The following is a 24,763-nucleotide window of genomic DNA, read 5'->3' as shown; positions in this document are numbered from 1 at the left end:
ATCACGTGGATAAATAATCCACGAACGAAAATCCCAGGCAAGCAAGTGTTTGCTGGTTCTCCAAGACATTCCCATTAGGCTTACGCCCGAAAAGGAGAAGCAAAGACCCATGGGAGGCACGCCGGCAAGGCCACCTGCTCACCACCCCCTCCTTGTCACGTCCTGTAGATAATTCCAGAACCAGTATCACACAAAGCTTTATGGAAAGGCACCTACATAAACACCCCAGATTTCTAACTTTCTATTATAATTATTAAATCCTCAAACTAGTTAATGAGAAAGACTAAAGAAAATAGGTCTTTGGGTGGTTTACAAATAACTTGAGATCTTAAAGGCAATCTGACAGAGTTGTTATATTCTATACCACTTTTCTTTTTTAAAAATGGTAAGATATAGGCAACAAAAGACACAGTAACTGGTAACAGACTCCCTAAAAAGAACCTTACCTTTTGAATCAAAGGCAAAGCATATAACAGGTGTCATCTTTTGAATGTTGACTGCTTTTTTCCTCAACTATTTGAAAATTGAAGATGGGAGAAATAGCTCTAACTAGTTGAGGTTGCAGAAAATGACTGAAAATACATTTCCTGTGTAAAATAAAAACCGTGATTTAAGAGTAACATGAAAAATACTTTTTCTTTTCTAAATATTTCAGGGGAAAGCATAGGCAAAATAAATAACAGACCATCCAATTAATGGCTCACACTAGGGCATGTGCTTCATTATGAATCCGTGGAGCACATCAACAGACAGAAAGGGGATGCAAGCCTGCCACGGGGAGTGTCCAATCACTGGATTATACAAGGTGAGGATCTGGATTCAAAGATTGTTTAAAACCAAGAAAATAAATTTCCCTGTAAGAAAGAAAAAGGAAAGCAAATAAAGAGCTTACCCTTGGCTGCCAGTTCTCGTACTGCTTCTGTAAATTCGCACCAATGGTTTCCAGGGCTTTCTGAGGACCCATTGACAGAGGATCTGGGAAAGCAATGAGAAGGAGAAAGTTCTTTATTTGTGCATTTCCTCCTTGCTAAACCTCTCTTTCAGAGTTGCCTCTCACACAAGTCACTTCAAAGTCACCTCTGACTAAAGACAACACAACAGGGCTTGAGGTTTACCTGTGTTTAGCCAGACTTATGGAACCGCTAAGGCACCCGAATAGGCTGAAAAGCCACAACTCTTCATCCTTCTAGAGAAAATTGTTTTTATTAACATCACTGGCCCCGTGATTTTTTCCTTTCATCCACGTTTGTTATTTCAGCACCTACAGTTCTCTTGCCCTCTTACTGCTTTATTCTTGTGCTCCTATTCAGGCCCAGGCTGTGCTTCTGTGGAAACAGAGACCCTGTGGACGAGGGGTCCTCTACACCTATTCATTCCGGGTTTACCTATTCACTTCAGGAGGAGCTTCTAGAGCAAATAGCTCTAGACCAGCAAGTCCTGAAATGTATTTGGTCTTGAGTCCTCTTCACACTCTAAAATCGTGGAGTATTCCAAAGAACTTTTGTTTATGTGGTTGTATCTATCGGCATTTACTATATTCAAAATTTAGATGAGAAATTTTTAAAATATATCTTTATTCATTCAAAAGTAATAACACTCTGTATGACAGTCTCTAGATCCATCCACGTCTCTACAAATGACCCAATTTCGTTCCTTTTTATGGCTGAGTAATATTCCATTGTACATATGTACCACATCTTCTTTATCCATTCATCTGTCGATGGGCATTTAGGTTGCTTCCATGACCTGGCTGTTGTAAATAGTGCTGCAATGAACATTGGGGTGCATGTGTCTTTTTGAATTATGGTTTTCTCTGGGTATATGCCCAGTAGTGGGATTGCTGGGTCATATGGTAATTCTATTTTTAGTTTTTTAAGGAACCTCCATACTGTTCTCCATAGTGGCTGTATCAGTTTACATTCCCACCAATGGTTCAAGAGGGTTCCCTTTTCTCCACACCCTCTCCAGCATTTGTTGTTTGTAGATTTTCTGATGATGCCCATTCTAACTGGTGTGAGGTGATACCTCATTGTAGTTTTGATTTGCATTTCTCTAATAATTAGTGATGTTGAGCAGCTTTTCATGTGCTTCTTGGCCACTGCATGTCTTCTTTGGAGAAATGTCTGTTTAGGTCTTCTGCCTATTTTTTGATTGGGTTGTTTGTTTTTTTAATATTGAGCTGCATGAGCTGTTTATATATTTTGGAGATTAATCCTTTGTCTGATGATTCATTTGCAAATATTTTCTCCCATTCGGAGGGTTGTCTTTTTGTCTTGTTTATGGTTTCCTTTGCTGTGCAAAAGCTTTTAAGTTTCATTAGGTCCCATTTGTTTATTTCTGTTTTTATTTCCATTACTCTAGGAGGTGGATCAAAAAAGATCTTGCTGTGATTTATGTCAAAGAGTGTTCTTCCTATGTTTTCCTCTAAGAGTTTTATAGTGTCCGGTCTTACATTTAGGTCTTGAATCCATTTTGAGTTTATTTTTGTGTATGGTGTTAGGGAGTATTCTAATTTCATTCCTTTACATGTAGCTGTCCAGTTTTCCCAGCACCACTTACTGAAGAGACTGTCTTTCTCCATTGTATATCCTTGCCTCCTTTGTCATAGATTAGTTGACCACAGGTGCATGGATTTATCTCTGGGCTTTCTATCCTGTTCCATTGATCTTATATTTCTGTTTTTGTGCCAGTACCATATTGTCTTGATTACTGTAGCTCTGTAGTATAGTCTGAAGTCAGGGAGTCTGATTCCTCCAGCTCCACTTTTTTCCCTCAAGACTGCTTTGGCTATTCGGGGTCTTTTGTGTCTCCATACAAATTTTAAGATTTTTTGTTCTAGTTCTGTAAAAAATGCCACTGGTAATTTGATAGGGATTGCATTGAATCTGTAGATTGCTTTGGGAAGTATAGTCATTTTCACAATATTGATTCTTCCAATCCAAGAACATGGTATATCTTTCCATCTGTTTGTGTCATCTTTGATTTCTTTCATCAGTGTCTTATAGTTTTCTGAGTACAGGTCTTTTACCTCCTTAGGTAGGTTTATTCCTAGGTATTTTATTCTTTTTGTTGCAATGGTGAATGGGATTGTTTCCATAATTTCTCTTTCAGATTTTTCACCATTAGTGTATAGGAATGCAAGAGATTTCTGTGCATTAATTTTGTATCCTGCAACTTTACCAAATTCATTGATTAGCTCTAGTAGTTTTCTGGTGGCATTTTTTAGGATTCTCTATGTATAGTATCATGTCATCTGCAAACAGTGACAGTTTTACTTCTTCTTTTCCAATTTGTATTCCTTTTATTTCTTTTTCTTCTCTGATTGCCGTGGCTAGGACTTCCAAAACTATGTTGAATAATAGTGGTGAGAGTGGACATCCTTGTCTCGTTCCTGATCTTAGAGGAAATGCTTTCAGTTTTTCACCATTGAGAATGATGTTTGCTGTGGGTTTGTTGCATATGGCTTTTATTATGTTGAGGTAGGTTCCCTCTATGCCCACTTTCTGGAGAGTTTTTATCATAAATGGGTGTTGAATTTTGTCAAAAGCTTTTTCTGCATCTATTGAGATGACCATATGGTTTTTATTCTTCAATTTGTTAATATGGTATATCACATTGATTGATTTGCATATATTGAAGAATCCTGCATCCCTGGGATAAATCCCACTTGATCATGGTGAATGATCCTTTTAATGTGTTGTTGGATTCTGTTTCCTAGTATTCTGTTGAGGATTTTTGCATCTATATTCATCAGTGATATTGGTCTGTAATTTTCTTTTTTTGTAGTATCTTTGTCTGGTTTTGGTATCAGGGTGATGGTGGCCTTGTAGAATGAATTGCGGAGAGTTCCTTCCTCTGCAATTTTTTGGAAGAGTTTGAGAAGGATGGGTGTTAGCTCTTCTCTAAATGTTTGATAGAATTCATCCGTGAAGCCACCTGGTCCTGGATTTTTGTTTGTTGTAAGTTTTTTTTTTTTTTTTTTTTAATATTTTATTTATATATTTATTTATTTATGGCTGTGTTGGGTCTTCGTTTCTGTGTGAGGGCTTTCTCCAGTTGCGGCAAGTGGGGGCCATTCTTCATCGCGGTGCGCGGGCCTCTCACTATCGCCGCCTCTCTTGTTGCGGAGCACAGGCTCCAGACGCGCAGGCTCAGTAGTTGTGGCTCACGGGCCTAGTTGCTCCGCGGCATGTGGGATCTTCCCAGACCAGGGCTCGAACCCGTGTCCCCTGCATTGGCAGGCAGATTCTCAACCACTGCGCCACCAGGGAAGCCCTGTTGTAAGTTTTTTTTTTATCACAGTTTCAATTTCATTACTTGTGATTGATCTGTTTATATTTTCTATTTCTTCCTGGTTCAGTCTTGGAAGGTTATACCTTTCTAAGAATTTGTCCATTTCTTCCAGGTTGTCCATTTTATTGGCATAGAGTTGCTTGTAGTAGTCTCTTAGGATGCTTTGTATTTCTGTGGTGTGCATTGTAACTTCTCCTTTTTCACTTCTAATTTTATTGATTTGAGTCCTCTCCCTCTTTTTCTTGATGAGTCTGGCTAAAGGTTTATCAATTTTGTTTATCTTCTCAAAGAACCAGCTTTTAGTTTTATTGATCTTTGCCATTGTTTTCTTTGTTTCTATTTCATTTATTTCTGCTCTGATCTTTATGATTTCTTTCCTTCTACTAACTTTGGGTTTTGTTTGTTCTTCTTTCTCTAGTGCCTTTAGGTGTAAGGTTAGATTGTTTATTTGAGATTTTTCTTGTTTCTTGAGGTAGGGTCGTATTGCTATAAACTTCCCTCTTAGAACTACTTTTGCCACATCCCATGGGTTTTGGATCCTTGTGTTTTTGTTGTAATTTGTCTCTAGGCATTTTTTGATTTCCTCTTTGATTTCTTCAGTGATCTCTTGGTTAGTTAGTAACATATTGTTTAACCTCCATGTGTTTGTGCTTTTTTATGTTTTTTTCCCTGTAATTGATTTCTAATCTCATAGCACTGCGGTCAGAGAAGACGCTTGATATGATTTCAATTTTCTTAAATTTACTGAGGCTTGATTTGTGACCCAAGATGTGATCTTTCCTGGAGAATGTTCCATGCACACTTGAGAAAAAAGTGTAATATAGGACATTATAGGGTGGAATGTCCTATAAATATCAATTAAATCTATCTGGTCTATTGTGTCCTTTAAAGCTTGTGTTTCCTTATTAATTTTCTGTTTGGATGATCTGTCCATTGGTGTAAGTGAGGTGTTAAAGTCCCCCACTATTATTATGTTACTGTCGATTTCCTCTTTTTTAGCTGTTAGCAGTTGCCTTATGTATTGAGGTGCTCCTATGTTGGGTGCATATATATTTACAATTGTTATATCTTCTTGGATTGATCCCTTGATCATTATGTAGTGTCCTTCCTTGTCTCTTGGAACATTGTTTACTTTAAAGTCTATTTTATCTGATATGAGTATTGCGACTCCAGCTTTCTTTTGATTTCCATTTGCATGGAATATCTTTTTCCATCCCTTCACTTTCAGTCTGTATGTGTCCCTAGGTCTGAAGTGGGTCTCTTGTAGACAGTATATACATGGGTCTTGTTTTGGTATCCATTCAGCGAGCCTGTGTCTTTTGGTTGGAGCATTTAATTCATTCACGTTTAAGGTAATTATCAATATGTATGTTCCTATTACCATTTTCTTAATTGTTACTGGTTTGTTTTTGTAGGTCCTTTTCTTCTCTTGTGTTTCCCACTTAGAGAAGTTCCTTTAGCATTTGTTGTAGAGCTGGTTTGGTGGTGCTGAATTCTCTTAGCTTTTGCTTGCCTGTAAAACTTTTGATTTCCCTGTCGAATATGAATAAGATCCTTGCTGGGTAGAGTAATCTTGGTTGTAGGTTCTTCCCTTTCACCACTTTAAATATATCGTGCCACTCCCTTCTGGCTTGTAGAGTTTCTGCTGAGAAACCAGCTGTTAACCTTATGGGAGTTCCCTTGTATGTTGTCGTTTTACCCTTGTTGCTTTCAATAATTTTTCTTTGTCTTTAATTTTTGTCAATTTGATTACTATGTGTCTCGGCGTGTTTCTCCTTGGGTTTATCCTGCCTGGGACTCTCTGCACTTCCTGGACTTGGGTGGCTATTTCATTTCCCATGTTAGGGAACTTTTCGACTATAATCCTTCAAATATTTTCTCGGGTCCTTTCTCTCTCTCTTCTCCTTCTGGGCCCCCTATACTGTGAATGTTGGTGCATTTAATGTTGTCCCAGAGGTCTCTTAGGCTGTCTTCATTTCTTTTCATTCTTCTTTCTTTATCCTGTTCCACGGCAGTGAATTCTACCATTCTGTCTTCCAGGTCACATCCATTCTTCTGCCTCAGTTATTCTGCTATTGATTCCTTCTAGTGTATTTTTCATTTCAGCTATTGTATTGTTCATCTCTGTTTGTTTGTTCTTTAATTCTTCTAGGTCTTGGTTAAACATTTCTTGCATCTTCTCCATCTTTGCCGCCATTCATTTTCCGAGGTCCTAGATCATCTTCACTATCATTATTCTGAATTCTTTTTCTGGAAGGTTGCGTATCTCCACTTCATTTAGTTGTTTTTCTGGGGTTTTATTTGTTCCTTCATCTGGTACAAAGTCCTCTGCCTTTTCATTTTGTCTATCTTTCTGTGAATGTGGTTTTCCTTCCACAGGCTGCAGAACTGTAGCTCTTCTTGCTTCTGCTGTCTGCCCTCTGGTGGATGAGGCTATCTAAGAGGCTTGTGTAATCTTCCTGATGGGAGGGACTGGTGGTGGGTAGAGCTGGGTGTTGCTCTGGTGGGAAGAGCTCAGTAAAACTTTAATCCACTCGTCTGCTGATGGGTGGGACTGAGTTCCCTCCCTGTTGGTTGTTTGGCCTGAGGCGACCCAGCAGTGGAGCCTACCTGGTTCTTTGATGGGGCTAATGGCGGACTCTGGGAGGGCTCAGGCCAAGGAGTAATTCCCAGAACTTCTGCTGCCAGTGTCCCACGGTGAGCCACAGCCACCTCCCGCCTCTGCAGGAGACCCTCCAACACTAGCAGGTAGGTCTGGTTCAGTCTCCTATGGGGTCACTGCTCCTTCCCCTGGGTCCCGATGCGCACACTACTTTGTGTGTGCCCTCCAAGAGTGGAGTCTCTGTTTCCCCCAGTCCTGTCAAAGTCCTGCAATCAAATCCCACTAGCCTTCAAAGTCTAATTCTCTAGGAATTCCTCCTCCCATTGCCGGATCCCCAGGTTGGGAAGCCTGACGTGGGGCTCAGAACCTTCACTCCAGTGGGTGGATTTCTGTGGTATAAGTGTTCTCCAGTTTCTGAGTCAACCACCCAGCAGTTATGGGATTTGATTTTATTGTGATTGCACCCCTCCTACCGTCTCATTGTGGCTTCTCCTTTGTCTTTGGATGTGGGATATCTTTTTTGGTGAGTTCCAGTGTCTTCCTGTCGATGATTGTTCAGCAGTTAGTTGTGATTCCGGTGCTCTCGCAAGAGGGAGTGAGAGGCCAATAACATCTTAACATTATTACAAAATAGTCCCAACCCCGTGGATCCTTGAAGGGGTCTCAGGAACCCCCAGTGGTCCACACACCACACTTTAACAGCTGTAGGAAACTGTTTTCAACAGAGACTCTAATTTCAATCAGAAAGCATTTTTTTCAAAGGAAGAGGTTAGACTACTGGATAGGTAGAATACTTAAGTCTTTTATCTAATTCTCCTCCTAACTGTGACTAACTCTTCCACTCTGTTTTCTGGATTCCAGATCGTTCCACTTTCTCAGACACTAAACTCCATGCTCTAGGATATTCAGCCTCTCCCCTTTAACCAGAGCATTCCCATGGGCTTCTTTAAACTCAAAGTTATGCATATATACTTGACTTAAGGCAGATAGCATCACAAGGCTTTCAACAAAACAGCAGCAGTCCTGCCCCTCCATCCACATCCCAAGCCTCACTTCTCAGACGACAGAACTGTCCTCTCTTCGGCCACCATCCCACTCCCCCATTCCCTATTCTCCCAACATAACCACATCACATTTTTATTAAATTAATATTCAGTGTTTTACATTAGTAATGCCTATGGAAATATTATCCAATGCTGAGCCAAGTAGTGTATGAAAATGACACCTTTCTTGAATTGTTTTTCAGTCTCCTTGTTTTCCATGTTTTAATACTAATTCTGCCCCAACTCTCCGGAAGTATCCCTCTCAAATACTACCTTCCACAAAGTATATCAGATAATCTCTCCCCTCCTCCTGGCCACTGTTGTCTTCCACAAAGTATATCAACTAATCTCTCCTCTCCTCCTGGCCACCGCTGAACAATCCCGCCCTGGTAGAGAATTCGAGATTCCTCTTTGTAGAAATGGAATGACTCCCAAGAAAAGAGCCTAAAGGGACTGGGGGACAATAACAAAAGGTCTAATGTTAGAGTCATCAGAGTCTCAGAAAGAGAAAAAGTAAGTGCAGAGCTCAAAACGTAGTTGAAGATATAATGTCTGTTAACTTCCCCAATTTGGTAAGAGATGTAAACTAATAGATTCCAGAAGCTCAGTGAACCACAAACAGGATTAACCCAAGGAAACCACATCCTGACACATCATAATCCAATTGTTAAAAAACAAAAGACAGGGAATTCCCTGGCAGTCCAGTAGTTAGGACTCTCACTGCCGGGGTCTGGGTTCGATCCCTGGTCAGGGAACTAAGATCCCACAAGCCGCATGGCACCACCAAAAAAAAAAAAAAAAGAAAGACAAACAAAAATCCATAGAGAAAAATCAGATCACAAACACAGAATCAGAAATGGGAAAAGCTCTGGATTTCCCAACAGCATTATAAGCTGGACAAAATAGAGCAATGCCTTCAAATCCTCTGTGAAAATAATTTCAACCTGATAGTCAAGTCTGAGGGTAAAATACAGGTCTTTTCAGACATGTAAACACAAAACCTGTATCTCATGTTCCTCTTCTTGGGAAACAGGCCACAAAAGAAGGCAACAAAGAATCCAGGAAATGAGACAGAGAGACAGTGAGAAACAGACAGAGAGAACCAGAAAAAGAGAAACCACAAGACACCCATGTACCAGATCCAGAGACCAAGGAGCCCAACAGGAGCTAGAGGAGTGTTTTTTTAAAAAGTAACAGATTATCTGAGCACTGGAAAAAATATTGATAGCATTTGACAGATGTACTGGAATATATGTAAAAAATAAAATAAACTCATAAGTTCACAGAAAATTTAGCAAATTTGCAACTACAGGGGAAAAGGTTATATATACATGCATAGACAAGAAAGGACTCAATCAGAGTAGCCCCTCTGGGAAGGGTGGGAGCAGGACAGAGCTCTTTCTTAATCTACCTTTTAGTACTCTTCGATTTTTAAGATATGCATATGTTACCTTCATAAAAATAAAATAACACAAAAATGAATTATAAAATTAAGTAACAGGACTTTAGAGCTGGAAGGGGCCTTTACCATGGATATGTCAAAGTCATCAAGGACTCTTCACAGAGTCGCCAGGCCCCACCCTGGAAAGTCTAATTCAATAGCTTCAGAAGAGGCCAGTGACCTGATGAGCAGCTCTGGCTGAGGGAAACCTGGTGAAAATTGGGTTATAACTAACTTATCTGGAAGAATTATGGTAAACGTGTTTTAATCCATAACTAAAGAAATTAGATGTTAATCTTTAGCTCTCTCTGATATGGTAGGAACAGAGTGTTAGGGTCTCAAAAGAATTATAATGACAGCAATCAACGCTGCTGTAATCTGAATCACAAGACCGGCAAGAGACAGGAATGAATTGGGATCTGAAAAGTTAAAATTATGGGCCACCTAAGTGCATAAGGAAGGGAAACAGAGCAAAGGGAACCAAAGCAAAGGGAAGCAGAAAACAGCTTCAACAAATTGAAGCCATCAAATAGCTGGTTATGTCCTGTGCATGATGACCAACAGAGTAAATGTCAGAGCTGGTTTGAACGCGTCTAATTCATGCATCCACACTTCCATGCAGTGCCCTTGTGGTCAGCGCTCTGGCCATAGGTGACCTATGGCTAAGAGAACAGAAGTGGTTTCCTCTGTAAAAAGATAAAGGCCTGCCCATGAATCACATTGATCAGTGGCAGCTCTTAGGCACATCCTCTAAAGAACCACGACAAAGGCAAAGGGAGGGAGGGAGTTCCAAGGCCCAGAGTGCGGGGAGGACGAAAGCTACACCTCCTCCTTGGACTTCACCCTCTGGAAAGCCCAGGCCCCCACCTGCCCCTTCCTCTCCCCACTGTTCCCAGCGAGGGCATGTGGAAAGCATGTGGGAGCTGGAGAGAGCCATGCCACACTTCTCTGTGCTCCTCACCGATGGCCCAGCAGACACTGGAGCCTCACCAGTAGTGGCGGCCGACAGCAGCACCCACTCTTCTTCCCCTGGTCTCGGATCAAAATACCACCACCCAAGGGAGGAGCAGGGGCAGCTACCGGCCATCCATCAGGCTGTGATCAACTAAGTGAGGCTGTCACATCCAACCCACTGGGAATCCCTGCGGTCAATTAGTTTTATGGTTTCCTCCCAAGAATATGACAGCGAGTGGGAGAGGGGGAGGTGAAGAGAGGGAAAGAATGAGGACAACTAAAATGGTGCATTTAATACTGCATTTACTAAAATAAACAACTAAATAACTTAAGTAAACTAAAATTAAATTCCTGGGTGGACACTGCTGACAATGTTATCAATCTGATGTGGGGTGAAGTGGACAGAACATAAATTTAAAATTGTAGTTCTGTCTTAATAAAACACTTCTCTTCTAATGCCTTCACGGGTTTCTACTTAATGAACGAAGTGAGTTAGTGAGTGAGTGAGTCGGTGGGTGGGTGGATAGATGGATGGAAAAAAAAGTAGATGGTAACTGGCATTTGCATAAAATTTTAGCTCTTGATAAATCTTCCTGCCTGCAAGCTTTTCAGCATAACCCTCTGTATTTCATGATGCTTAGAACTTCACAATGACATGGACTTAGTCCAACCCACCTCATAACAAAGAAGAGAAAACTGAAGCTTAAAGTGGTCAAATGACTTAGTCCAAGGTCACAAAGGTTCCTGGTGGTGCTGGCATTCAGCCAGCCCAAAAAGTGGAGCCTTTTTTACCTCCCCATCTTCTTCACATTTACACAACCCGACTACCATGTCCTATCCAATTTTCCTTCAAAAGACCTTGCGCTCCATCACTGCAACTACGTTGGTCACTACGTGATGGTCACTACAACCATCAACTACGACTGTATTGCTCCAACCAGCAGCACCTCGTGCTGACACTACTGAGACTCCCTGCTCCCAGCCAGTTCCTGAAGACGCTGCAGGGAGCAGAGGGCAGAGGCCAGGGAGTGCAGTAGGGCTCACTGACCTGTCTCCTCTCAACCCACTGACCTGTCTCCTCTCAACAGACCAGCGCAGTGAGTCCTTCTAAAATACTGCTTCTATGATGTCACTCCCCCAAAAGGCCTAAGGTGCCTCCTGAATGCTCCCATTTAGATAACATGCAAAATCAGCAGAGATAACAGGTGCTGTCAATACAGTGGAGCCCAGGGCCTGGGTGACTGGAAGGTGACAAGAGACAAGATGGGCTTCCAGGCCACTGATAATATTGTTTCTTGATCTGGGTCTGATCAGTTTGGGAAAACTTATCAACTACATACTTGAATCAGTGCACCTTCCTGAACGTATGCTATCCTTCAGTACAAATTGAAATTTTAGAACATGTAGAGCTCACTGCTCAAGGAACGTTTGTACTTCTTTGTAGCTTGTATTTAGTGGACATCTCCTAAGTATTTGTTCACCGACTTATTAACTGAGCACTGCCTCCCAAATCAAGTGCAAATTTCTTTATATGTCTTTCAAGGACTCTGCCACTAATCAGTTGGGTAACTAATTTCTGCTTGAGAAAGTACTTAACGGCAAAAAGGCCACTGAAATCAGAAACGGTTTTTAACGGCTCTGTATTCTATTAGCCATAATATCATCTACATACATTTTATAAGTAGTAGCGCACAGAGTGAGAGGCATTTCATCTCACTGAGCTCAAGGATAGAGCTGGGAGCCCCTCAGCTGTACGGCCTGTGGCAGTAACGCTCTGGCTAATGGCCCAACCCCGACCCTCCCAGTACCTGAGGGTCCTAGGAAGGGAGCCAGAATCCTGCAGGAGCCTTCTCTACAATTAAGCCCCATCCTAACCACTCAACCTCCCTCCCCACATATCCACAAGTAGACCAGGTCCCTGTTGTCTTTTGCTGTGTTGTATACAAACACCAAGAGCTGGATGTGTTCTCAAAAGAGCTGAGGAGGGGGTGGTTGGGACGCCCTGTTTTAAGTATGGGCTGCGCTGTCTACACAAAAGTCACTTTGCACAGTAGAGGAAGGGAGGCTCCGAGCAGTTACACAGTCCTCCTTCGGGGGAAGCCCAGACACTACTACAAGAGGCTGGCGTCACCGGACAGAGAAAACAGGGTTTAAACCAGGAGCCCCTTAGAGCAAGAGTGCAGGCATGGGGCGTGCCCCATCATCCAGCAGCAGGGCCCGGGCGAGCCCAGCAAGCGCTCGCAGGGCCCGGTCCCCACCGCCAGGCCCCTTCTCTTCCCGGGGTCCTTCACTCTCACCTCCCGTGCAGCCCCCGCCCACCCGCGTGGCCCATTCCGACTCCCCCACATCTGCTGAGCTCGAGGGGCCTGTCTCCCTTGCTCTGGTCTTGTCTCCAGCGAAATCCCAAGGATCACGACTACATTTCTTCTGTGTATACCTCTACACTTAACACGTAGATCTCTACTTAACAAACATCTGTTGACCAACTTGACTATCTCTCAAGCCCAAGTCTGATGTAAGGATCAGACGACAGTCTGTGAAAGTGTCTGTAAAACCAAGAGCGACACGCAAAGGCCTACCACCACTATTTTTAGCTCATCAACACAGGTCTCTTAATGCCCACTTGTGTGGAGGGAAGAAGAAAATGCTTTTCTCTAAGGAATAAGGGAAACAAAGCAAAGTGCCTCCCAAATATTTCCTTAGGATAACCAAATTCCCAAGCATCCAACAAACCCATAGCCTTCTTACCTATGATACACGGCTACCATTAGCTAGACATAAAAGACATCAAGGCTAAATTACACTCCCTCCTGTTCAGCACTCAGCTCATCTACACTCTGTTTTAAAACACAGATTACTCCAGCAGGTATGGGCGCACCGTTCTTTAGCGGGATTGTTTTTACTTTAATGTGGGGCCATAAAACAAAACAGCTTCCCCCCGCTTCCCTGAGTGTCGCCTCCATGAAATAAAACAGCATCTTATTATCTACAGGAATGGAGGGGTGGGGCGGGGAGAGGCGTTCAGCTCCCGGACCACGCCTACGGCCTCATGTCTGCACACACACTCCGGCAGGGCTACTCAGGGCCTGTGTGCCTTTCCTCCCTCAGCTGGAGCTCGGAAGCGGGCCTTGGCTGTACAACAGTCCAGCAGGGAGGGCAGGCCGTCACTGCAGGGTACTGCGGTGCAACCTCTACTTGCTTGTTCTGGCACCACAGGAAAACCTAAAGAGCCGCTTCAGGGACTCTTACATCCTCTGAGCCTCTGGAAGTAGGACTCTCCCCAACGTGTATGGAGACTGTGCGCACACAGGTACACAAAAAGGGACTGGAAAGTAAGAATCTGTCTATTTCTCAAGCTCCCAGACCCCTTGTCCCTGAGATCAGGGCAGTTTCAACCAGCAGTCTCAACAGTTTGATGTGTGTCTGCAGCCATAAAGCAATCAACTCGTAATCCCTACCCAGCCCTGTGCACAGAAGCACAGGGTTCTTTCCCCTCTCTTTCGGGGCGAGCACACAGAACGGAGCAGAAGTGGCACAGACGCAGGAAGAGCTCAAGCTCCCACCCAGTACCTTGGCCTGCTGGGTGGGGTGGGGAGGTGGGTGCAGGCCCGTGGGGGCTGCTCCTGGCTGAGGGCAGTCCCCATTCTAAGCCCAGTTCACGCTCCAGTTAATCGCCCTCCAGCCAAAAGGTGGGCGCCATCATCAGCTCCATTTTGCAGATGAGGAAACTAAGGCCCCAAATGGTTAAGGGACTCACTGAGTGAAACAGCTGGAATGAGTAAGCTGGGGTCTTGACGAGTGCAAAACCTTTTGAATTCTGGTGATAGAGCACAAAATGCTAAGACCACGTATAAAACATCGATTGGTTGCCTTCTAAACGTAAACATCTTTTTAAGTTATGTGAAGGCACCAACCCCTGCAGGGGGTGTTCCTCGGGACTCCTTCCCCACCCATGACATACTCCGGGTATTCCCATCCTGAAAAAGGCAGAACCAACCTGTCATCGAGCCTGGGTCTCCTTGCCTCGCCAGCCAAGCCTTCACTGTCCCTCTCCCCTTTGCTCTCCAGGCTCCCAGCATCTCTCACTCAACTGCAGCCACAGCTTGTGACAATGCCAACCTGAAACTCTCATCCAGTGGCACCCGGCCCTCCTCCTACCTCTGCCCACCCAGAGGGGTCTCCGTCACAGGCGGCACCCCTCCCCACTCACTCACGGCCTGGCTCTGCTCCTCTCCCTCTGGTCACTGCACATTCTCAGCAGGTGACCTCCCCCAAATCCCTTTCTCCAACCAGAGAGGTCTTTCCAGCTGTCTGCTGGAAGGTGGCTCTACTCTGAGCATTCCAGAAGCACCTTACCTTACACAAAACGTAATCCCATTATCTGCCCAGCCCGGCTGGCCCCCAACTCTCCATCTTGGTTTCTGATATATCATCATCCCTTGAGCTAGCCAAGCCTGAAACCTAAAGCACTTGTTGAAAATGCTGAAATCCCTTCTTGAACAATCCTAAAGCTATTGGGGGGAGAGGCAGGTCTGGGCAAGGTTGGCACCTGCTCTAGGATGCGGGTAACTGCGGTGGCCCAGAATGAGCTGTCAAGTCCAATCAGGGGCTCAGAGCCTGTACGGGGGAAGGAAAGAAGGTATGTCCGTGGAGCGGTGACCCATACGGGGTATCGGAGCCCAGGCAATGAGGAGGACGGACACCTGTGGGGGAAACAGCTGGGTATAAAATAAAGGAGTGTGATGACAGGCATAAGAAGTTGGTTCAGGGACTTTCCTGGTGGCGAAGTGGTTAAGAATCTGCCTGCCAGTGCAGGGAACACAGGTTCGAGCCCTGGTCCAGGAAGATCCCACATGCCACGGAGTGGCTAAGCCCGTGCGCCACAACTACTGAGCCTGTGCTCTAGAGCCCACGAACCACAACTACTGAGCCCACATGCCACAACTACTGAAGCCCGTGTGCCTAGAGCCCGTGCTCCGCAACAAGAGAAGCCACCACAATGAGAAGCCCACGCACTGCAACAAAGAGTAGCCCCAGCTCGCCGCAACTACAGAAAGCCCGCGCGCAGCAATGAAGACCCGACAAAGCCAAAAATAAATAAATAAATAATTAAAAAAAAAAAAAAGAAGTTGGTTCACACAGGAGGATTCATCAAATTAGTAAATATATTAAGGATGAAGGATACCAAGGTTCTCACTGTCAGAGGAAGAGTTATAAATATGGAAAATTCCTATTGGTTTGGAATGGGAGGCACTAATGTAATGCATGTTTTTTATTTGTATAGATAATACTGAAATATAGATATGAATGTGTGTCCACACAGAAACACATACACATATTATGCACATGTGTGAATGTGTGCATTCCCTTGCTCCAATGAGAGAGGCCATGGGAGAAACAACACAGTACACAGCTCCAATAAGAACACCTAGAACCCAGATCTCGGTTTTCAAATTCTATTTGCCACTAAAAGGAACTGGGCTCCTTGGAGAAACGGCTGATCCCAGGAATGGAGCAGGGAAAGACAAGATGAGGCAGAAAGTACAGACGTAACTCTAAGGACGATGGAAGCAAGACAAAAGGCCATATAAGCCAGTGGGAATGGGTTCCCACTAGCTAAATGGGAAACAAGTGGAATATCAAGATAAATGACGCTAATATTGGACTATAATCCACTGATTATAATATAAAATAGGAATAAAAATATATAAAATATAAAAAAGGAAACCATGAGTTCAAATTGAATAAACTGAAAGTCTGATGAGGAAAGAAATATTAACGCAGCCAAAGCACCTCTTCCCCCAAAATACTTATTAACTACAAAAGGGAAGGGGGCGGATTTCACAGCTGAAGTTCAGGTACCACACCAACTTAATCAAGTGATAAAAGAGTTACATAACCAGCAATGGGATAAATCAAAGTCACGTGCCACCTGACAGGACACCACCGAGGAAGGTGGATCTCGTCCATGACACTCTTGCCAAAGAGGCATAAACAAAATTTAATCCCGAGGAAACATCAGGGTTGTTCTGCTAAACAGAGCGCCGGTGATCTTCTGATGTCAAGGTCATGAAGGTTAAGGAAAGACTGAGGCCTGCTCCAGCCTGAATGAGACTAAATTAAGGGCAATGGGTGATACAGCGAAGGGTCCTTGTGCCATAAAGGACCTTATGGGGACACCTGGCAAACTTGAATGCAGCCTGAGGCTTACCCAGTAGCATGGCATCCATGTTAATCCCCTGTCTGTGAAGACCGAGTTGTCATTATGAAAGAGAAACTCTTGTTTGTAGGAATCACACACTAAAGGATTCCAAGGTGATGGAGCATCATTTCAGCAGCTTACTTTCAAATGAATCAGGAAAAAAACTGCTTAGTGCTCTACTTGCAACTTTTGAAAATGTTTTTTCAAAATAAAAATTAAAATATAGGCTGCTAGACACCATTACAAATTTGCTGAATCAAATCTCTAAGAGCTTTTTTTTCTTATCCCATATTGTTAAAATCACCAACATAAGGACCCACTTTTTAATAAAAGCCAAGCAAAATTTTTTCAACTTAAAAAAGGCAATGTGGGGACTTCCCTGGTGGTGCAGTGGATAAGAATCCGCCTGCCAATGCAGGGGACACAGGTTTGATCCCTGGTCCGGGAAGATCCCACATGCCGCGGAGCAACTAAGCCTGTGTGCCACAACCACTGAGCCCATGGGCCGCAACTACTGAAGCCTACGCACCTGGAGCCCATGCCCCGTAACAAGAGAAGCCACTGCAAGGAGAAGCCCGCGCACCACAACGAAGAGCGGCCCCCACTCACCACAACTAGAGAAAGCCCACGCGCAGCAACAAAGACCCAGTGCAGCCATAAATAAACAAACAAATAAATAAATAAAATTAAATCTAAAAAAACCCGGCAATGTGCCCTTTTGAATTCAAAATCCATCGAAATTATTACAAAGTAGATTGCATACCTGAATTGCAAAAATTTTTTAAGAACACAATATTAAAAAATCTATTCGTTTGCTGGATTTCACACCAAGAAGGAAGTAAGGAATTCTTTGCATTTTCATTAACATTGTCCCATAAATACTGATCAAAGAGACTGGGTGAGATGTGAGGGAGGGTTCTTTGATTTCTATTTGGGGACAGGAGGGTAGGAGGCAAAGGACCCCTAGAGAATCTAATAAAAACCAAGGCCCCTCAGCCCAGAAGGTGCAATGCTGTACTCAGACACCACCACCCACACAATCCCAGCGGGCTCACGCATCCCTAGGCGTACACACCAGGATCCAGGTTGAGAAGCCCTGTGTTAAAAAACCTAACAGAAGAGTAGTTAAAGAGGGAGGAAATAGAAAACAATTGATTAAATTCAGCTTTGACAAGGGATAAATGAAGTGGAAACAGTCAGTGGTGGCTAATAAGAAGTCAATTTCAATCGGCACAGTCACCAGGGGATGGCAGAGAGCCAAGAAAGCATCTAAGGAAACTGGCCACAGAAAACAGCTACTGTCACCGGGCTTGGGGAACAACGGGCCTATGCTTCAGGCAGGAGGCTGTGAAACAAAGGCTGTCATCCTAAGACACCCCCAAAGAGTAGCGAGACAGGTAAGTGGGAAAAATAACTTTTGTTTCCAATTCAGATTATAATAAATTTGTAATTTTTACTATTTAAAGTAGATAAAGGGAATTTCTGCTTTTGCTTAGAATAGGAAAAGCTGGCGGGGTGGGGGGGGGGGGTTGCCCCGATCCTACCAACAAGAGAAAGCTGAATAATCAATGACGGAAACAAAGGAAAATTCATACTGCGGTGGCTTCATTGGTAAATTACACTAAAATTTAGAGAAGAAATAATACCCAAATCAATACAAACTCTTCCATAAAAAAGAAAAGATGGGAATATTTCTCAACTCATTTAATGAGACCAAGCATTATTTTGGTACCAAAACCAAACAAATATGTTACAAGATGAGAAAACTATAGACCAATATCCTTCATAAACAGAGATGCAAAATTCCTTAACAGAATATTAGCAGTCAAATCCAGGAACATATGAAAAAGATAATACAAGTGAGGTTTACGCCAGAAATTCAAGGTTGGCTCAACAACCAAAAAATCAATCCATATAATTCACCACATCAACAGATTAAAAGAGAAAAGCCAGGTGATTATCTCAACAGATGTTGAGAAAGCATTTTATAAGATGCAACATTGATTCTTGACAGAAACTCTCAGCAAACTAAGAATAGAAGTGAACTTCTTACCTTAGAAAAGGCATCAGAAAAAAACTTTGGCTAATGCCCTATTTAGTGGTGGGAGCCTAATGCATTCTCCCTAAGACCAGAAACAAGTGAAGGTTGTGCACACTCACCATTTCTAGTCAGCACCGTGCTAAGATGCTCCGAGGAGGATGACAACCAAGAGCAGCCCCGCCTCCTCCTGGAAAGAGCTAGGTGGGACTCCTCACTGTGCAACTGACGCACCTGCATGCAGGCGTCAGTCATTCAGGTTTAAGTGTATATAACTTGTACTACATGCCAGATGCAGGAAAAATTTAAAAGAAAAAATTATATAATCCAATAGTCATTATCTTATCAATTTTTCTTGAGACACTTTCTCCACTGCAAATCATAAGTGAACGTATCTATAATAGCCTAAAGGTTATATAACTTCAAAATGAAATAAAATCTTCAGATTTACACAAACCAATCACAGGCCTGCACTGGACCAGGACAGTGAAGGCAAGCCCTGCCAAGCCCAGAACCCCACGCAGTGACCCCTGCAACAGGCTGTAAGAGAGGGACCCATGCTTACCAATCCAGCATTCCAAACGTGCACAAGGAGTAGTCTTCACCACATCTGGAGGGTCCACACCAACATTCAGGCACAAAACTAAGGCAACACTGACGGTCTTCATCTAGAAACACAACAGAAAAAAACAAATAATTCAATATGAAACTCACTGATGAGTTTTCCAGTTGTTAAAATGTTCCCAGACATATGGAGCCCTCTGCTTCTGCAGCCGGTCTTCAGTCGCCTGTTACCTGTGCCACCCCAGGGGTATTTCACAAGTAAGACAGGGTTTCAGAGGCAAGTAAGCAGATGGGGAAGAGTACATGGCAAGAGGTTTTTCTCAGGCTTCCTTATGATATATTTCCAGAAACAGAATTATTTGATCAAAAGATACAAACATTTTAAGACACTTGATACATTCTGCCAAATTACTTCGCAAAAACTCTGCTCAAATTTACATTCTGACCAGTTCATCGTTATTCTTGTTATTTAAAATTGTTAATAATTTGATGAGAGACAAATTGTCATACTGATTTAGTTTGCATTCTTTAGTATTAATAAGGCTGAATATTTTTTTCAAATATTTGTATCCTTTATCCTTTGTGGATTTTCTACTCATGTTTATACTACCATTTATTTACTAACATTAGTGATTTTTTCTAATTGGTTTTCATGTACTCTTTACATATTAAAGATGGCATCCACATTATTTATTGTAAATATTTCCCTAGTCTAGTGTTTGCCATTGGATTCCTTCCTGTTTCTTGACATACCAAGCCCTGGACCCATCAGCTGATACACCTTCCTCCACACCTGCTCCTGCTCCAACTCCGATGTCCCAGTGTTGGGAAACGTCAGCCCCGCCTATCCAGCTGCTCAAGTCAGAAATCTAGAACTCATCCTTCATTAGTTCACTTGTTCAACAGATATTTACTAAGCACCTACCAGGTGCCAGCTGCTATTTTTACAAACTGAAGATACATTAGTAAATCAAAGAAATAAAATTCCTGGGACTTCCCTCGTGGTCCAGGGGTTAAGACTCAGCGTTCCCAATGCAGGGGGCACGAGTTCAACCCCTGGTCAGGGAACTAAGATCTCGTACGCCGCACAGCACAGCCAAATAAATAAATAAATAAAAGAAAAATCCCTGCAAGGAGGGGGAGGATATCATTTCAAATAGGGTGGCCGCTAGGAAGACCACCTGAGCCTCTGCTCCCTCCACCAGGCTCCTGAGCGCCAGTACCCACTGTGACTCCCCGTCCATCTCTTTCGTCCTGCTCCTGAATGTCTCTGAGTCTGTCCACTTCACTATCCGCCAGCTCTAAGCCACACTATGTCCAACCTGTGCTCCACCATTTTCCCAGGACCCCTTCCCCTGCCTCCCCCAGTCCAAGCTTTCAAACACATCAGCACACTGCCCTGTTTTCAATCAGTTCCCAAAACCTTCAAGATTCACTGTGAACTGCTCCACACGCTATTCAAGCCTCATAAGCTCCAGATCCTGCCAAACTCTTCACTCACATCAAGTCTCGCCCTTGTTCTGCCGGCATGACCTCTGGGTCTTCAAACACAGCCCCTCAGGGCTCCTTGCACGGCCTCACCAGCTCAGGGTCTCTCCGGTTCAGACCTCCACTCCTCGGGGAGGCCTTCCCAGATCCTGTCAGGGCAGAGCCACCTGCTCGACACCACCCCAGCATCCATGTCTTCCTCTTGGTGGAGCCAGGCCCATCCGCGCTCCTCTGTGCACCTGCAGCTCCTCCAAGGTCAGAGGTGACATGCAGGAGCAGACACCTGGCCCAGGCCCAGCTCAGTGACCATCTGCTGAGTGGGTGAATACAGGGATTTTCCTCTAATGTTTTCATTTGTTTCACACTTTACCCTTTTAATCCAGCTGGATATTATTTTGGTATATGGTACCAGGTGAGGATTAATTTTTTCTCAAAAAACTACCCAATGGTGCCAATTCCCCCTGTTAAATAATCTCCCCAAACTCACAGGTTTGTAGTGACTCCTCTAGCATATATTCCCACATAGACCAAATTCTATTTCTGGGTCACATACCTCACTGATTTAACTAATTTATCTTCACAACATTTCACAATGCTTGGGAGAGCCTGGTTTTCTTCTTCACAATTTTTTTTAAACTTTTACTTGGCTACATTTATATTCACCTATTTTTTTCCAAATTAATCGCTATTCAATTTCTTAATCCCATGGAGATTTTGATTAAAGTTGTTTAATCAAACTGCATATTGATAACACTGAGTATTTTAAATTGTCTTCTTTGATCCAATAATTCCACATACGAGAATCTGTCATAGGAAGTACAAAATATAATAAGAGAGAACTTTCTATGTGTAAAGATTTTCTTCACAGCATTTCTTACCATGGAAAATAAGTGGGAGCGACCTAAATTTTCAGCAAATAAGGGAATGTTTAAGCACACCATTATATACTCTTAACAGAATGACACTTAAATTCTTAAAGTGTTAAATGAATAGAAATGGATTCAAAATACAAAAAAAATTACATTAAACATATAAACTAAACTTGGCAAGACATGACATCCTTATGATATTCTATTTTTCCATACAGGAACACAGTGTGTTTCTCTGTTTATTCAAATTTTCTTTTTTCTTTAATATTTATTTATTTATTTGGCTGCACTGGGTTGGGTCTTTAGTCGCGGCATGCGGGATCTTTAGTTGTGGCACGTGGGATTTTCAGTTGCAGCAGGTGGGCTCTTAGCTGCAGCATGCGGGATCTAGTTCCCTGACCAGGGATCGAACCCAGGCCCCCTGCATTGGGAGTGCGGAGTCTTAATCACTGGACCACCAGGGAAGTCCCTCAAATTTTCTTTTAATTTTTCTCAGTAATGTTTAGTTAAACATTACTTCTTAGTTTACTTCTTTATGTTTAGTTAAACATTACTTCTTGTTTTTTTTTTTTAAAGAGATTGGAGTTTACTTATTGATTGATTGATTGATTGATTGATTTTTGGCTGTGTTGGGTCTTCGTTTCTGTGCGAGGGCTTTCTCTAGTTGCAGCAAGCGGGGGCCACTCTTCATCGCGGTGTGCGGGCCTCTCACTATCGTGGCCTCTCCTGTTGCGGAGCACAGGCTCCAGATGCGCAGGCTCAGTAGTTGTGGCTCACGGGCCTAGTTGCTCCGCGGCATGTGGGATCTTCCCAGACCAGGGCTCGAACCCGTGTCCCCTGCATTGGCAGGCGGATTCTCAACCACTGTGCCACCAGGGAAGCCCAAACATTACTTCTTAGATGTTTAGTTAAACATCTTTGCCAAGTCCTGGTCATTTCTTTTAAGATTATTCCTGGATTGTTCATGACTATTTGGGGACAATATGCTACTATACATGTATTTTGCCCATAGTAGTTTCTTACTGATAATTGCTGATATACCAGAATAATGTTTTGTGTTTTTTTTTTCATCCCCACCTTCCCAGGCTTTATCCACCAGAGAATGTCCTTTTCTTTAATCCAGAAACAGGAGATAAAACCTGTGGCAGAATCTACACTCATTAGCTCTTCTGCAAGAATATAATTTGGATTAAAAAAAAAAAATCCCACAAGGACTCAGAGGCAAAGAATATACAAATAGGGCTTCCCTGGTGGCGCAGTGGTTAAGAATCCGCCTGCCAATGCAGGGGACACGGGTTCGAGCCCTGGTCCCGGAAGATCCCACATGCCGCGGAGCAGCTGGGCCCGTGAGCCACAATTACTGAGCCTGTGTGTCTGGAGCCTGTGCTCCGCAACAAGAGAGGCCGCGATAGTGAGAGGCCCGCACACTGCGATGAAGAGTGGCCCCCACTTGTCACAACTGGAGAAAGCCCTCACACAGAAATGAAGACCCAACACAGCAATCAATCAATCAATAAATAAATCTTTAAAAAAAAAAAAATCCAATAAAAAAAAAAAAAAAAAGAATATACAAATCAATTTTCACTGCAAAGTAAAGGAGCTGTTACAGTGGAGGATTACTGGACTGAATGTCAATATTATGACATAGTATGAGTGTGTTTCATGTTTGGTAATTGCAATCATTGTTGCTTTTGTTGTGGTCATCCATGTACAATGCTTGGTGTCAGTCTATTTATCTCTTGTAAAAATAAAATACAGTGTGTGTGTGTGAAAAAAAAGAAAAAAGAATATAATTTGGGTAACAGTGACTTTTCTTTATAGAGATTCACCGATGGAATCGAAATTGTTTATTTTGCTTTGGAAACTTGTTTCTCCAGCCAAAGCGAGGTCCCTTTGAGGATTTTCTGACTCCCTAATCAGTTAACAATTTTGAATATCATATTCTCTTACCAGTGGAGATCTTTGAAAACTAAAAGACAGAGAGCAGAAGGGAAGGGAGAACTCCCACGTGGACCTTGGGAAGTGACCTTTATTCTTCCCCCCCACCCCCACCCACCCAGGCATCCTATTATTTATTTTTTTTTAAATTTTATTTATATTTTTACACAGCAGGTTCTTATTAGTTATCTACTTTATACATATTAGTGTATATATGTCAGTCCCAATCTCCCATTTCATCCCACCACCACCAACCCCCCATCAGAATAATGTTTAAGTCACTTTACTAAATTCTTAATTAAACGTAACTGCTTTTAGGCGACTCTCTCCAGGTTTTGTTAGTATACAAACATACTGTCTGTGAATAATGATGAGTCTATCTCATTCTTTCCAATAGATCATTCCTCTTTTTCTTTTTTAGGTCTTATGGCATTACACAGATCTTCCAAAATCATATTACTAATAATTACAAAATGATGATAGTGGTGATCTTTGCACTTGGTTTTAATAAAATTGTCATAAATGTTTCATCATTGAGAATGATGATGGTTACTGATTTGATATAATCTTTATTACAGCAAGAAAATATTCCTCTGTTCAAAGAGAATTTAAAGTTATATGGGGAAAAAAAGGAAGTATTTTTGTCTCTTTTCTCCCAACACTTAAAAAAAAGGACTTATTGAAACTTCCCTGGTGGTCCAGTGGTAAAGAATCCACCTTCCAATGCAGGGACGTGGGTTCGATCCCTGGTTGGGGAACTAAGATCCCACATGCCGTGGGGCAAGTAAGCCCGCCCGCCACAACTACTGAGCTCATGCACCTCAACTAGAGAACCCGTGTGTCACAAACTACAGAGCCCACGCGCCCTGGAGCCCGCGCACCACAACTAGAGAGAAGCCCGCGCGGTGCAACGAAGAGCCCACGTACCGCAACTAAGACCCGACAGCCAAAAATAAATAAATATTCTTTAAAAAAAAAAAGAAACAAAAAGCATTTATTAATAATAATTTCACTCTTTAAAGGAACTGCAACCCTGCCTCCAAAGACACACTGAAGAGAGGAACAATATCTTCCCAGAGACATGCCAGAATCTTCTCATTATGAACTATAAGAAACAAATGGTCCCTTGACCTAATGTCAGGAGAAAGGGTTGAAAAGTAATCAGAGAATAACAAAAGTTTTATTTACTAGTCATTTTCCAATATTTAATTGATCAGTATCAATAATCCCATACAGATGATTATTTTACAGCAAACTCACTCTGAGTATAAGCTGCTTAAAAGTAGAAGTTTCTGAAAACATTTCTGTGGTCTTCCAATGGCCATGGTGAA

General features: G+C 42.7%; 1 protein-coding gene across 5 annotated transcripts in view; it reads right to left on the bottom strand.

The window, feature by feature from the left end:
• The window catches only part of RPTOR (regulatory associated protein of MTOR complex 1), a 344,195-nt gene that overhangs the window by 244,664 nt on the left and 74,768 nt on the right, over positions 1–24,763 (bottom strand). For all 5 annotated transcript variants that reach the window (XM_059906939.1, XM_059906941.1, XM_059906940.1 and 2 more), the window contains exons 2-3: positions 19,139–19,241; positions 893–975 (exon numbers count right to left, since the gene is read on the bottom strand). In XM_059906939.1, the coding sequence (XP_059762922.1) occupies positions 893–975; positions 19,139–19,241 (186 nt within the window). The remainder of the gene's footprint in view (positions 1–892; positions 976–19,138; positions 19,242–24,763) is intronic.

Source organism: Balaenoptera ricei, chromosome 20, assembly GCF_028023285.1.
Source record: "Balaenoptera ricei isolate mBalRic1 chromosome 20, mBalRic1.hap2, whole genome shotgun sequence".
In the NCBI taxonomy this organism is placed as follows: Eukaryota; Metazoa; Chordata; class Mammalia; order Artiodactyla; family Balaenopteridae; genus Balaenoptera; species Balaenoptera ricei.
Note: the sequence above shows the minus strand (reverse complement) of the source record. Positions and strands in the feature narration are given on the sequence as shown.